Source organism: Vidua chalybeata, chromosome 3, assembly GCF_026979565.1.
Source record: "Vidua chalybeata isolate OUT-0048 chromosome 3, bVidCha1 merged haplotype, whole genome shotgun sequence".
Lineage (NCBI taxonomy): Eukaryota > Metazoa > Chordata > Aves > Passeriformes > Viduidae > Vidua > Vidua chalybeata.
Genome location: NC_071532.1, coordinates 88,437,274 through 88,452,362, shown reverse-complemented (window position 1 = coordinate 88,452,362; position 15,089 = coordinate 88,437,274). Strand labels below are relative to the sequence as shown.

Here is a 15,089-nt window from a genome sequence, read left to right as displayed (position 1 = left end):
CAAATCCTACAAATTAAATGATCAGTATGCCTTAAACAGAAATTCTTCTCCTGTCAGCTCTCTGTGAAGTCATTCCCTCTGTGCATGCGGCAGCTGCACAGAGCCCTCCGTGACAGCCACCACCTGCGGCACGGAGGCCGGATGCAGTATGGACTCTTCCTGAAAGGCATCGGCCTGACTCTGGAACAGGCACTGGAATTCTGGAAGAAAGAATTTATCAGAGGAAAAGTGGATGCAGATAAGGTAATTCAGCTAATGAAAAGTATCTCAATATGTAAATGAGGGGATGTAGATAATGTGGACGTTGTGCTACAGATTTGTATAGATGCTTTTTTGAAGTAGAAAATTGGGCAAAAAGTAGAGTAATGCATTTTAAAGGTGGGAGGGTTTTGGGTTTTTTTACTCTTTGCTTATAGTTTTAGTCATTTTGTTGGTTATTGATCTGAACTATGGGTAAAAAAAGCAAGCCATAAGGATGCTTTCATAAATGTGGACTAGAAAAACCTTACCAGTAAATTACTAGGAAACCAGTGTCCTTTACAAAGTACAGGTACGATTTATCTAAATTAATTCCCCAAGCAGATTCACCAAGCCCAATACTGTCTGAAAGACAAGGTTAGACTTTTTTGTTGTTTAATAAAAAAAAATATTAGTTGGACAGCTCTGTGTGAAGTAGTCTTTCCTTAGCAAATTTACAGTTGAAGAATGCAAGAACAAACTGGGGACAGAAGACAGAAGAATATATTCAAGGAAATAGTGAGAAAGTACTATTCAGTGCAATGGGAGGTATTACTGACATATTAGTCATTGGTCTCACTCTTGCCAGTATTTTTGGGAGTATTGTGGGTGAGAAAGATGTAATGTCTAATTTTTGGAGGATTGTGGACTGCTTCTTATCTTGAACAGCTCATCTAGCATGAAGCAGGCTTCTTCTCTCATCCTTCTCTGCCTGGCCTGTGGTATGTGTTAGAGCAGAGTTTCAGGCCTTATCTCAGTTTTGTGTGGAGTGTGATACTTCATATTTAGTACTGTGAGATCTCAGCCTTCCAGAGTACCATGAAGTATTTTTGGAGTGCTTGTAGACAATGTTTCATTACCTTAGGTAGGTAGTGGGCCATGGCTATTTATAGAAGATACAGGGCAAAAAATAAAGTTGGCTAAAATGAATTATGGTACATATGCCTCTTTCGAGACCCAGAAGATAGATCAACTTGTCTACAAATTTTTTGGGAAGGAGAAGGGGATTTTAAAATGTGATTTGAATGAGTATCTAAACCTCTGTTTATCTAGTTCCTTAAATGTAATACGATTTAAAAGAAGATAGGTAGTTTGTTAAAAAAACCTTCAAAATGCATTTTTTACAAAGGTCTCAAGAACATCTCTGAAGAATGGCAGTAAATTTTACAGTGGAATACCAATTAATTACTAGTTGTACTGGGTTTATGTAGCCAGGTTTTGGCAGTGAATGGGGCTAGAGGGTTAGGTCATGTGAGAAGCTGCCAGAAGCTTCCCCCATTGTCTGACAGAACTAAAGACAACTGGCTCCAAGACAGAGTCCTGTGGCCAGGGCTGAGCCCATCAGCAGTGGTGGGTAGTACCTCTGGGATAACACATTCAAGAAAAGGGGGTGTAAAAAACTCACAATATCAGGTTCAGCCAGTGAAAGGAGAGTGAGAATATGTGAGAGGAACAGCTCTGCAGACACCAAGATCAGTGCAAAAGGAGGAGGAGGAGGTGCACCGGCTGCCAGAGCTGAGATTCCCCTGCATGGTGAGGCAGCTGTGTCCCTGCAGCCCATGGAGGGCCATGGAGGATGCAGAGATCCACCTGCAGCCCATGGAGGACCTCATCCCAGAGCAGAGCCTGAAGTAGGCTGGGACCCAGTAGGAAGCCCATGCTGGACCAGGCTCCTGGCAGGACTTCTGGTCCCATGGAGAAAGGAGCCCACTCTGGAGCAGGTTTGCTGGCAGGATTTGTGACCCCACAGGGACTCACACCAGAGCAGGCTGTTCCTGAAGGACTGCATGCTACAGAAGGGACTATGCTGGAGCAGTTTGTGAACAACTGCAGCATGTGGGAAGATTCAGCATTGGAGAAGTTCATGGAGGACTGTTTCCTGTGGGAGGGACCTCACTCTGGAGCAGGGGAAGAGTGTAAGGAGTCCCCTTCCAAGAAGGAAGGAGTGGCAGGAATGTGTGGTAAACTCCCATTTCCTGTCAGCCTGCAACACCTGTGGGAAGAGGTAGAAAAACTCATTCAAACCTGGATGAGGGGAAGATGTTTTAAGATTTGTTTTTATTTCTCATTTCCCTCCTCTGATTTGATTGGTAATAAATTACTTTTCCCAAGTCAAGTCTGTTTTGCCTGTGACAGTAACTGATGAGTAATCCCTCCGTGTGCTTGAATCCTTTGTTATATTTTCTCACTCCTGTCCACCTGAGGAGGGAAGTGATAGAATTGGATGGGCACCTGACATCCAGCCAGGGTCAACCCACAACACTGCCTGAATTCAGGAAAATCCAGAATTTTCAGTTGCCATATCCTGTGCTTAAAGGAACTAAAAGACTTAAACTATTAGAAACTATAACAGTATAAAACCACACAGTTGTTATTTTTGTTTTCAAAAAATATTGTGAGAACACATCTGATTCCACCTACTTGTGCTTTGGTCAAATATGTAGAGGCACATGTACAAAGACATGTATGCAGCTTGGATCCTGTTTTCAATCACAGGGTTATGACTTTCTATTACAGCATCTCTGTTGATAGGCCCTAGAAATAAATGAAGTTTTATGATCCTGTGTTTAGCTTCAAGAGTTAGAAAGCATATTGTGAATCAAACAAGGAGTTTGGTTACTGCATTTTTCACAAGCAAGCTGCTACTTCCTTGTAATTTTGGTTCAAGTTCTAGATAACCAGCTTTAATCTTGAATAAAAAAGAAAACTAATTTTTCATGTCTCTAACTGAGGTTGGTGGCCTGTGATTTTTCACAGTAGTATCATACAATGCTTAATGTCCTGAAAAAATGAAGATTAATATAATTCTTATTGCTATTTTCTTCTTTTGACATTTTTATTTTCTGGCATTCATGCCATTGTTCCTTTCCTGTAGAGTGGAGATAATTAATTAAACTGTTACATTTTACTGGAGCATTGTGAAGATATATGCATGATACTTCGTAAAGATGAAGGTTAATGATGTATTACCTAGTCACTCTTATATTGCAAAGAGGGAGTGTTCAATTTGCTGGAAATGGTTATGATTTCAAAATTGTTCGTTCATTTTTTCTCTAATAGCTGCAGCTCTATACCAATTTTCAATTCTAAGAGTTCTTGGCACACACCTTCAGTCTTCAGTCTTCAGCAGGAAGGAAGTTACCATGAACACATTAGCAGTGAACTGGCTAAGCATGGTCTCCAGGCTGAGCATAGGCATATGGACAATTTGCACCAAAAAGAGCTCCTCCTGTGCTCTGAATAACTGATTCAGGCATACCTCAGACCTCATTGATAAATACACTGTAGAAAAGCTTTGAAGAAATTATATTTTACCTTCAGAGAGGAATTTGTGAAGTATGAATGAAGTGTGCAATCATGTAGTCAGTGGGGAAAAAAAAATCAGGTAACATCTACACAGAAAGAAGGTAGAGATGCTCTGTTGGTGGAGTGGGGGAGGGAATGGTCGTGTTCACAACAGGGACAAATGCAGAATGCAAAATAAAACATTTTCTAATTCAGGCAAAGCAGTTAAAATTACTCTGCAAATGGCTAGGTTAAGAGTGCCTAAATGGTAAATTGTTGTTTTTCAGATGAAAAGATAACTGCCAAATAGGAGTGGATGCATTACTCCTGAATGAATGGCTGTGCCAGTTGGCTTCATAACTACGGTGTTATCTCAAGACTGTTTTTTTTTCTATAAATTGTAATATTACTCTAAACAGATACTGATCCCCATAGATTCTTTCACTTTTCTTGCTTAAAAAGTAACTCCTGACCTTGTGCAAAAAAACCCAAAAAAAAGGCGTGAGGATATAACTCCAGTGTGATTTTAAAAATACACAAAAGTAGTAAGATGACAAGACAAATAATTAGAGTGCAGATATAAAATGCTTTCATAGTTGAAAACAAAGTCCTCTAGCAGATATCATTGTAGTGGAGTTTTTTACTGTTTTCAGATATTTTTGAATGATTAACCTGTGAATGTAAAAAGGAGGAGTTGAAAGATAATGCAGTATTTTGGACAAAGGAAAGAAGGAATGCAGAATCAGTTTCTTTAAGGTATTATTCAGTTACTTCTTTAGTTAATAGCCTGGATCTGAGATTTTTATACAGATGGAAGGCTTTAAGGCAGCTCCTCACTTTTTGCTTTCCATTGCTACATATACTTGTGATACATGTTCTTTTTTTTTAGCAGTTATTTGTTATGGTGGTACAAAATACCCTCTTCTAGTACTCTGATTTTTTACCTCTTTGTGCAGAAGTAACAGTTGCTGGTTATACACTCCTGTGCTGAAAAGCAATTCCTTTGGTACTGCAGTTTGATATCGCATTAGTTTTAATTATTGTTGCATATGCTACTGAAGCACATCTTAAAATCGTCAAGAACGTAGGGGTTTATTTATTCAATAAATCTCCAAAACTGAAGTATTACTATATTCACAAAATTATCCTTGTGCTAGAACAACTTTCTTGTTTTTGTGACTTCTTACGGCTCTTTAGCCCCTGTGTTCTAGGACTCTTTCTTTAGAGATGTGGTGGCACTCAGGCTGGCAAAGCCTCTTATTCATCCTGACTCAGTCTTTCAGATAAACTTACTGTAGTTTCATAGGCCATGTTGTTTTCTATTGCACTTGATTGCAAATGGCAAGGAACAGGTTGTTTTCTAGTTGTCTGAGGTAGGCCTCTTCATCCCTTCTTGCTAGTGAAAGCCTCATGGGAGATGTTTTGCTGGAAGAAGGAAGAGGAAAGTTCACTCAAATTCAGCCTTGCTCGGGGTCTGTTATTGGTAAAGAAGCAAACCCTTCACAGTCAAGCTTTTGAACTTCAGTTGATCATTGATATATTCTACATGTTTCTTCCACACATGGTGGTCATGTATGAAGCTGAGGACAGATAATGTGATGGCCATATACTGCATCAATATGCAAAGAAATATGTGTTCCTACTCTGTTAAAAGACACTGAAATTTTGGGATGACGATACATCCCAAATGATAATTCCAGAGACTTTATTTTCCTGGCTCTTTGATTTCTTTTCCAAATGATCTTAGGAGGTTCTTGAGTCTGGATTCAACAGTGAGCCTTTACCTTGGTTGCAAAGAGTTGGTGATGAATGTTTCTACCAAGGCCAACCAGAAATTCCTTGATGGGGAGTGTGGACTAGGGACCTCCTGAGGTCCTGTCCAGCCTGAATTACCCTGTGATCCTGCAGAAGGGCTGAATCCATGTAGAAGCTCATGTTTGTGAGAGCCAGCCACTAGAGGGAGACAAGATAGTGTGGAATAAACAAATAGACTGTACAGATGTAAATTAGAGGTGTTTATGCTCTAATGTGCTGTAAATCTATACAATTACATTATTTAAAAAGCCTTTTGTATTTAAATGAAAGTAAAAGTAGGCACTTGGCAATCTTCAGGTCAGTGCTTTTAAGCATATACAACTATCCCCAGTGCAGTTTATAATGCTTGGGTGATATGGTGGTTCTTTAAAACAACCTCCACCTGCTCAATTCCTCATGAATATTTTCTCTATTAGTCAGTTGGTTACATTTGGGTTTGGTATTTTACTTTCTCATTTCTTAGAGATTTGTGGGTTGTTTTGCTCTTAGATTTTTTTCTTACTTGTCCCCTTTATATTGGGTATTGCTGGCTACTACTTTAGGAAAGTTTTGATTCATACATCAGAAAAGGATATTTATTCTCATATTTTTAATTATAATTCCCTAATTGAATATTATCTGCTATTTTTATTCTTTAATTATTTAAACTTTACAAATCTGCAGGCTAGAATAACATTTTGGACAGGAAGCCACAATATTTAACATCTAAGAGATAAAGGTAAAATTGAAATACCTCTATATAGATTAAAATCTCTATTTAAAAAAATTGTACATCAATACTACTGTAATGTAAATAGTTGGCCAGCTTGAATTCTCCCTGAGATGTATAAAGACTGAAATAGAACTTCAAGAAGGTGTTATTTTCTCTTCTAGGCTATATAAAGCAAAAATGTAATAAAAGTGCAGCATATTTGGCAGTAAGATCTTATTTCCTGAATTCTGCATGGAGGACTATGTCATGGTAACAAAGTGTTAATATAGTAAAGAATGTTGTTGCTGCTTTCATGGGTTGTCAGGGGCCTAGATATTCACATTATTGATTAAATTGTGGTTTTGTGTTAAACTTACCATAAAATCACAAAGTTTTTTTTCCTTCCACCAATGACTGTAAAAATTAGCTTCAGTAGAACCACTTACTATCTGTATTTGTCTTCAGTTATTTGGAATTTATGATTTCATACTCTAGTTGTAGTGAAATAGAACTTTAAAGATTTTGAGTGAATAATTTTTATTATGTTTTGACACAATTGCATCCCATTCATAACATTATTCTATGTTGAATAGCAATACTTATGTAGTATAACTGTATGTTTCAAACAGTGTGTTTCAAAATGTATTTTATATTCTACAAAGTTAGCTCTTGGAATTTCTTTAATAACAAGCTTAAAGTGATTTAATTGTCAGAAGAAACATGAAAATGCATTTTTCATTTGTATGACTCATTTTTATTCCCAAATGTACCGTTTAATTTACATTAAATCTTTTCTTTCAATGCAAGTTCAAAGAAAAATACAGTAATGTGCAGTTGTTAGGGGTCTCAAGACAGTAAGTAGATGGTCCAATGCCTACATACTAGGCGTGTAGGCTTGAACTAAAAATTAATATTTAATTTGAATTTTAACCCCAAAGGCTAAAGAAAAGAGCCAGGTAAAGAAAAGAAAGCCAAGTTTATGAAATCAGAGTATAACTTTGTGCATAGCTGCAAAGTGATTCAACCAAGATACTGAGCTATATGTTAAGATGGTTGTTAGGAATTGAACAGCCTCTGAGGCAGTGATACATTGAAGACCAAGTTAAAAAATTATTCATGTTAGTTTCCAGATATCAGCTTAATATCAGTGAGTCAAATATCAGGAGATCTACTCCTGTCATGTAACTTCCTCGGTGTTTTTTTTTGCATACAAATTGCAACCTGGAGGAGAAGAGGTGTATTGTTCAAATGGGACATAACTGTTTTTGTAGGTGATATTCACATGAAGATAGATGGCTGCTGAGATCAGTGAGCTGCCTTGATCCTGGCTGAAGAGGATAGTCTGGGGTCCCTTTGTATTTTAATAAGCAATATGCAGAAGAGGTGTTTTGAGTGAATTTGTTTTATAGTAAAAATTTATACAGTCAGGCATGAGAATTGAAAGCATGACATCAGACTATAAATACATGGATTACTGGTGTTACATTTAAAGTCAAGCTGAATTAGTAGTATTCTTGTTGGTTGTATCTGGAAAAAGATTTTGTTTTATTTTCCTTTGGCTATTGTAGTTTGCTAATTAGCAGTGAGGAGTAAGACTAAAATAGCTGAAAATCCTGGGGACTTATGTTGTGGGCAGCTATTGTTCTTCACCATTGGATTCCATATGAATAGTTGGAGCTGAGCCTGACAAGTAGGATTTTCTTGAAAAACCTCTATCATCTGGCCACGGAGTTTAGCATCATAGAATCATAAAATCGTAATACCTTTCTTTAGCTGAATGAAAATAAGCTTCAGTTGTCATTAAAATTGGGTTGTTTTTGGCTTTATAGCAATCACAGTATGTTTGTTAAGTCTGTGCAAAATTCTTGCTGTCATATATTATCTAAAGTTATGTTTTACAGGTGGGAATTTGTCTTCTGTTTCCTTCGTGTCCTGTGTGTCCTGGACACATTTGCTTATGCTTGCTAGCATTCTCTTCCCTTTTCTTGTGGAGTGCTTCGGAATTTTGAAAGCTCATTGGAGTCCTGTTGGTGGATTACTGACACACTGGTCTGCATGGTTTGGTTTTGTCAAATTTGTGCCTATTGACTACAGCAGTAGGAAGGAGATCTCTAATGGATTCTGAAGTGAGAGGACTGAGAAAGCAAGCTCACAGGGATTGCATTTGATCATATTCCAAGGAGGAGAGTACCTAGGGACATGGCTTAGTGGTGGACTCGGCAGTGTTAAATTTATGGTTGGACTCAATCTTGAAGGTCTTTTCTAACATAAATTATTCTATGTTTTTGTGGTCATACTTCAATAACTTCTTGCAGAGTCCTGTTAAGTTCTGCCAGATCATAGGAAGGAACTGGGACAAGATTCCTTACTTGCTGTACCAGAAATAGAGATGATTAGCAATGCCTGTAAAGATATAACTGTGGCTAGAGGGAAGTCCCTATTAGCATTGTCAGTGTTACTTGTGTTTAGTCTTGTGTACACAGTGATTCTGGAAAGACTGCAGAAAATTAGCTCATCTAATCAGAGCTAGAGATAGCTGTTTTTTTTCCTATTTAATTAAGCATCGTGAGATCAAATCAAAATTGTTTAAAGTTGTTTGCATCAGATAATGATTTTTATTAGGACTTAGATATAAATAATTGTATGGAATTGCTGTCATTAAAATAACATGCCATGTTGCATTTGTGGATGCTGCTGCCTGATGTGATTAATAGTACAAGTTTTACAAAGCAGTTGATAACCATTTCTGCTTTCCTGATGGATAAAAATTTACGACTTTGCTGCAAAGAGATTTACCAGTAACATCTACATTGTTCACAGTTCTCACACAAATACATTTATAGGTATTGCTGCTCTAACCTCTTTACTAAACAAAGAAATACAGACTTTTTCCTGTGGCTTTTTCTCTTATAGTTTGTTTTACTTTTGGTTCCAAATTAGACAAGTAAACAAAGCACATCATAATTCTGGTTGATACATAAGAAGTCAGATGATGAAAAATCAGATGTGAATATAAGACTACATATTCTACTTATTTCAGGAAAGTAAGATGAAAGTAATTTTTTTTCACCATTTCTGCCCATATGCTATATATGTAATCAACACTGAAAAGGTACTGTTAACTACAACTTTATGTAAACATAAATACATAAATACACTTGCACACCCCTTCCAAGGGTAGGTGCTGCGCTGGTTCCTTTTAGCAGGTGAATAATCTGTAACTTCACTTGTTACTGCTTTCTTTCAGTTTGCATATAATTTCTTTTTTGACTGACACAGTGGAAGTTCTGAGCACTAGAAGGCATAAAAACAAAGCAAACCCTTTTTTTACCTTTTACTTGTAAGAATTTATTTTAAGCAGTATTGCCTGACCTTTTAAACCCAGGGTGCTTACAGGATTATCAGTGAAGTTAAGGATGCTAAGGAAGAAATGTCTTTGGGACATAATTATGTTTTAATTATGCCCTCTAGCTAATGTTGCATATTAAACTCAACCATATTTCTGTGTATTTCCCTCTGAAACTTTCCTTTCTCAAGCCAAAAATCATCATATCAGTGTCTTACAGTTATCTAAGCTTAGGAATATTGACAAAAATCTGTTTCACTTTCATTTTATAACTGTTTCTCTTAAGAGAGTATTTTTGTTACAGAAACTTCTAATTAAAAAAGCACCAGTTTTTGCATAATAGATTCAAAGTCTTAAAGCAGTATTTCTTAAATGAAATGGATCTGGTATAGACCCATTATTTTTCACCATATTTTTGTTTCATTGGTGTTATTCCAATGAAACTCAACTGAAGATAAGGTACTAGAAAACATTGAAGAGTATTAGACTGTAATATATATGAAGGCTATAGTGTGCCCATAAATATTTGAGGAATCACAGTAGTAAATGATATTAAAAATGTGTGCTCTTTCACTTCAAACTCAATCCCCATTTTCAGTTTTCCCAATTATTCTAGCTGAAACTGGAACTCTGCAGTCTTTGTTGTAACACCGAAGTTATGTTGGCGTTTGCCTATAATTATGCACTTTAAAGTGCTTTAATTTGTTCAGTATTTTTTTTAACCTGTTAAAAATGTTTGATTTTCAGTTTTCCTCTTCTGAATTACATTCAGCCTGTGGCTTATCTTAGGGGTAGAGAAGAGCTCTAGCTTTAATCTCTCTTCCAGGACATTAACAGTGCTGGCATAGTTTTAGTGATGTTTCACTGTGCTAGCTACTATAAAAAGAAAGAGGATCACTTTTTGTTGTTACATATTAGACACAGAAATCTGCATTTAATAATCTAATGTATGAGCTGGTTGGTGATAAAGTTCTTGCAGTGAAGAGAGTGAAAGCAATAATTATCTTTCCTGTACTAAAACTAATTTAGATCAGAATCTACTCTCTTATGACTTGTTTTATTCTCAGCAACACACATTGCTGCAGATACTCCTTGATGTAGTGTCTTGTTAGAACTGCATGTATAAAAATGAATGGTGAAGCCAGACCTTTAATTTTCTAAGATTCCTTTTGTAGTTTAGAATCACTTGTCAGTCCTTGCACTTCATCATCAGTGTAGATGGACTGTACTTGTCAGAAGATGTTTCTGCTTTATTGGCCCTTGCAGCAGCAAGAAAGTCATTCCATAACATTTTAGGAAAAGTAATAGATGGATTTGCCTATGTGGCTGATAAAATTTTAAGTTTAGGGATAAGGAAGTATCTGAGTGTCACTAAATACAGAGCATTTAGCAGACTTTTGAATACCTTCTTAACCATACAGCTCTAACCATCTGGTGAAAAATGCCTGCTGCACATTGCTGCACACACCACTTGGTAATGTATTTAAGCTCTTTGGCTATTTACTCCAAGTTCTGAGACAGGGGTTAGTGGTTTTTGAGATGCAAATCTTTTCATCCACATCTTTTTATTACCTTCCAGGACAAGCTGAATGATGCAGCAGGTCTCTTCCAGTTTCGTTCCTGTGCTTTTTGAACAGAAAAGTTTTGATATAAATTTTTAAAATCTTGATACTCTTAGTTGAAATAATGCTTTAAAATAATTTTATCAAACCTTCAGATATCCTGGAATTGTATAAACTGTTTTCAAAAACAAAACCCAGGATTCTGAATACTTTTTTTGATAATGTCCATGTAATTGCTGTAGCATCATATAGTTGTCATATTCAGTCTATACTCAGCCAATAAATCATTGCTGTGTTTCATATTCAGTCATCCAGAAAAGCAGAATATTGTATCAAATGTGCACTCTGCTGATATATCACAATAAGCACGATGTAAATAAAAATGTACTTTTGCTTTCAGAATTGATTTAACATTCTGCTTTCTGTCTTTGAAATCTGTTGAATCTCATGAATAAAGACAGAAGAGCTCTTCATGCATTGTTTGTTCTATGTGCAATTTATGTTTTGAAAATTTAATATTTTGATTTAGGAAAGGGAAATGATGATAGGGTTCAAGTATTTCAGTGGTGCTACTACTTCTTGAAAGAAGGTTGGATTCTAATTTTGTATGAAATGTACAATGCTATTTAGTTGTGAAATTGAATTCCATAGAATGTGATATGTGCTAGGCTTTTACATCTCCTTGCATCCCCTGTTAAGTCCACTTACAAAGAAGGAAAACCAAAATGTCCTCAAATATAGGGTTTTTTGTGGGTTTTGGATTTTTTTGTTTGTTTGTTTGTTTTCTGTTTCCCTGTTTATCTTTTGGTCACCTGCTGTACATGTAGGAGTGGAAACATGTGGTCTTTATGGCAAGTTTTGCTATTTAAATTCCATTTTTTTTTTTTTTTTTAATTTCATGTACTTAATGGAGTTGAATTTGGGTCATGAGAACTGGGACAATACTAGTGAATTCTAACAAACTTCTTTTAAAAATATCAATTACAGTAGTTGGGCTTCTTCTTGTACTTTGTTACCACAGTTATTTCCCTGTTTTTAGAAGTTTACAGCAGGCACTGAAAATGAGATGTGTGTTACTTCTTCTGAGACAGAAGTTCTGAGAAAGTTCAGAGCAGTCTGGTAGTGGAGCTTCTTTATTCTTCTGTTCCCATTTTCTCTGCAGTCAAGTCATCTTTCAGCCAGAAAAAAAAAATAAAAGGATAGGAAAATAGTCTTGTTTATTTTTGAAACAAGCTTTCTTTTGTTGAGTGCAGAAAGGCTCTTGTTGTAATTGCAGTCTAGAGTTGAAATATGTCTTGATTATAGTGCACTTTGCATAAGGTAGAATATAAAATGCTCTTTGTATGTAATCAGTTCTCTTTATTATGACAGCAAGGGCTGATACCTGGTTTTCTGCACTTCTGTTTGATCATTATCTTAAAATGTGTTTTTTGTCTTTTATTGTCCTATTAATAAGTAAAAAGATCTGGTTTTACAGCAGAGTTTTTAGAGAGAGAATACCAGTGATCTTGAGCCAAACTGTGCTGTTAGGAGAGCTCCAATATCTGGTTTACTCTGTTCAAGAGGGTTAATAAACATCAGCTATCCATGTACTGGTACGTGTTTCATTGCCTTGCTTTTGTCATTCTTTTATGACTGCCTCAAAAAAAGCTAAGTGTATATGTTTCTAGAGTAGACATAAGGAATACTTATCAGCCTGAGGAAATTTATTCATTACTCAGTCTCCCTGTAATTTTATTTTAAGAATTATTTGATTATTTTTTTATCTAGAAAATAAATTATTTTTTTTAAATTTGCAGTTATACTGAGGATTTGCTGACATCTTGAAACATGTGATTTGGACTTAATATCCTTTTGTTCTGTCACTGATCCTTGTCCAAGAGGTTTAACCATATTTCAGTAAAAGGCAGGGGGTTTTGTCACAGTTGTATCAAATTTTGATAACTGTGTCACTTTGGTTGAAGGGATCTTTTTCAGTTTTTCAGTCACTGAATCTCTTTGAGTGATGCTGCCATGTTTGGAAATCTGAGGCTTAGAGTAAAATTGAAATAAAATTATAGAACATATTATAGAATTCTATAAAATTATAGAACATTATATATGAGAGTATTCTTATTTAGGGAATTGATAGAGCTTGAACTAGCAGTAGGAAATTAGTTTTTGGACTTTGGGTCCCTGGCCAGTCTTCTTCCCTCCTCTCTGTAAATCTGTGTGTAATACAGAGTGCTGTGGTATACATGTAGGTATGGATTTCTCTCAGTTTTGATACAGAAATTTCTTTTCTCCTTAATATACATTCTCTTTACACTTGGATTATAAACTGCCATTATGACTAATAGAAATCTAGCCTATATAGTCAATAGTGTCTAGAGAATGATTTTTTTAATGAGCCTCCAGAGGAAATGGAATTGCTCCCCAGACTCCTCTGATTTCATTGACCACCATTAGTGATAATGAGAGATGTCTGGATTTAGATGTTTGGAGTGGAATCTTATTTCTGCAGATGCAATTAGCTACTATTCTACTTCTGTTGAACTTTTTTAGTTATCAAAAGAAAATCAGAGCGAGGACCCCCTCCCTCTATTTCCCCCACCCTTCCAAAATCACAGCGTCCCCCCCAACAAGCCGCAAGTGTTGCATAGGAAATTTGCTCACCATGTGCTGAGCAATGCCCTCCCCCCCGCCCAGTCCCTAAGCAGTGACCAGCAGCACCCACACAGCTTAGAGCAGTTTATGTACTGAGCACGATTTCTGTGGTCTGGAATATCCCTTAGCTAATTGTTCTGTCAGTTCTTCCTTCCCAGCTTCTGGTGCGCGTCCTCACTGGCAGAGCTCGGGAAACTGAGAAGTCCTTGACTCTGAATAAGCATTAATTATAAGCAGCCAAAACATCAATGTGTTAACAGCATCATTCTCATGCTAAATCCAAAACATAGCACTGTACCAGCTACTGGAAAGAAAATTAACTTTATCCCAACTGAAACCATCAGAATAATTGAGATACAGAAAGAAATATTAAAATGTTTTGAAGTAGCTAATAAAATCTTTTTTAGATTACCAAGCTTGTGCCTCCAAACATGGAGGCATAAAGCCTTCATGTTATAGAGGAGGCTTTAAGATGTGCTGTGCTGATAATTTGATGCAGTATCTTGAGGCAGAAGACAGCCTGCTGTGGTTTATGTTTTACTTTTCCTTTTCAAGGTCTTGGTGCATGTAAATGTGTGAAAAAATTGTGTACATAAATTGTGTATTTAGCTAAATTATGTGAAGGCAAGCTTAGACTGCTGAAAATAAAAGCCTACGGTATCAAATTTTAGCTAGTTCATCAGCCACACACTTTATGCTCATATGGATAGTATACAAGGTGTTTGATAGAAAAAATGTCTGATTTTCTTGTAGTAGATAAAACCATCTCCAGCACTAAGAGGTTCTTGCCTCATGTAGTTTGATAATCCTGGAACTGGAGGGGAAAAGGTTTTTTATACTGCTGTGAATTGGTATGTGCTGACTGCTACACAATGTAGCAGTTTTCCAGCTCGGTTTTAGGTGACGTCTCTGATCTGTATCGTAGAGGTAGAAATTGGGCTACAGGATGGTAATTTAGGACAAATTTTTGTTGTTGGCAGATAGAGAAGCATTTATTTGTGCTCCTAAATACAACTGTGCTTGCAAAACGATAATCTCAAGTTGAGGTTATTTTAAGAATGAGCTTAAAAAAAGAAAAGTTGCTTGGATAAAGATATGCCAACTAAGCAGTATCAACAATAATGATTTGAGTGACTGCCTAGGAAATAAATGAGAAAGAGAACCAATTATTTCAGCAGATACATGACTGTGTGTGATAAATTTATGAATCTGAAGCTGTTCTCTACACAGGGTCAACAATTTTAGACAGGAAATTACCCAATGACTGTTTAAAAAAAAAGGTGTTAAGCCATTACTTTGAATTTTGCAGACTTGGAACTAATCAGGTGGTCAGCCAAGAAGCTAAAGTTAGTGTACCATTTTGCTTAGTTAATAGACTTTAAATAAATAAATTTCCCAGTACTGTAAAGAATAGATGCATAAAATCTTACAAGAGTATATAAAAGTAGTTCTGACTGAAACATGAAAGTTTTGTGGAAGTGTGAACCTGAGCATCCAGGGCTTGCAA

At 36.3% G+C, this 15,089-nt stretch overlaps 1 protein-coding gene across 1 annotated transcript in view; it reads left to right on the top strand.

The window, feature by feature from the left end:
• Window positions 1-15,089, top strand: part of PRIM2 (DNA primase subunit 2) — an 89,344-nt gene that overhangs the window by 56,609 nt on the left and 17,646 nt on the right. Inside the window, exon 9 of the mRNA XM_053938383.1 lies at window positions 58-243. Within this exon, the coding sequence (XP_053794358.1) occupies window positions 58-243 (186 nt within the window). The remainder of the gene's footprint in view (window positions 1-57; window positions 244-15,089) is intronic.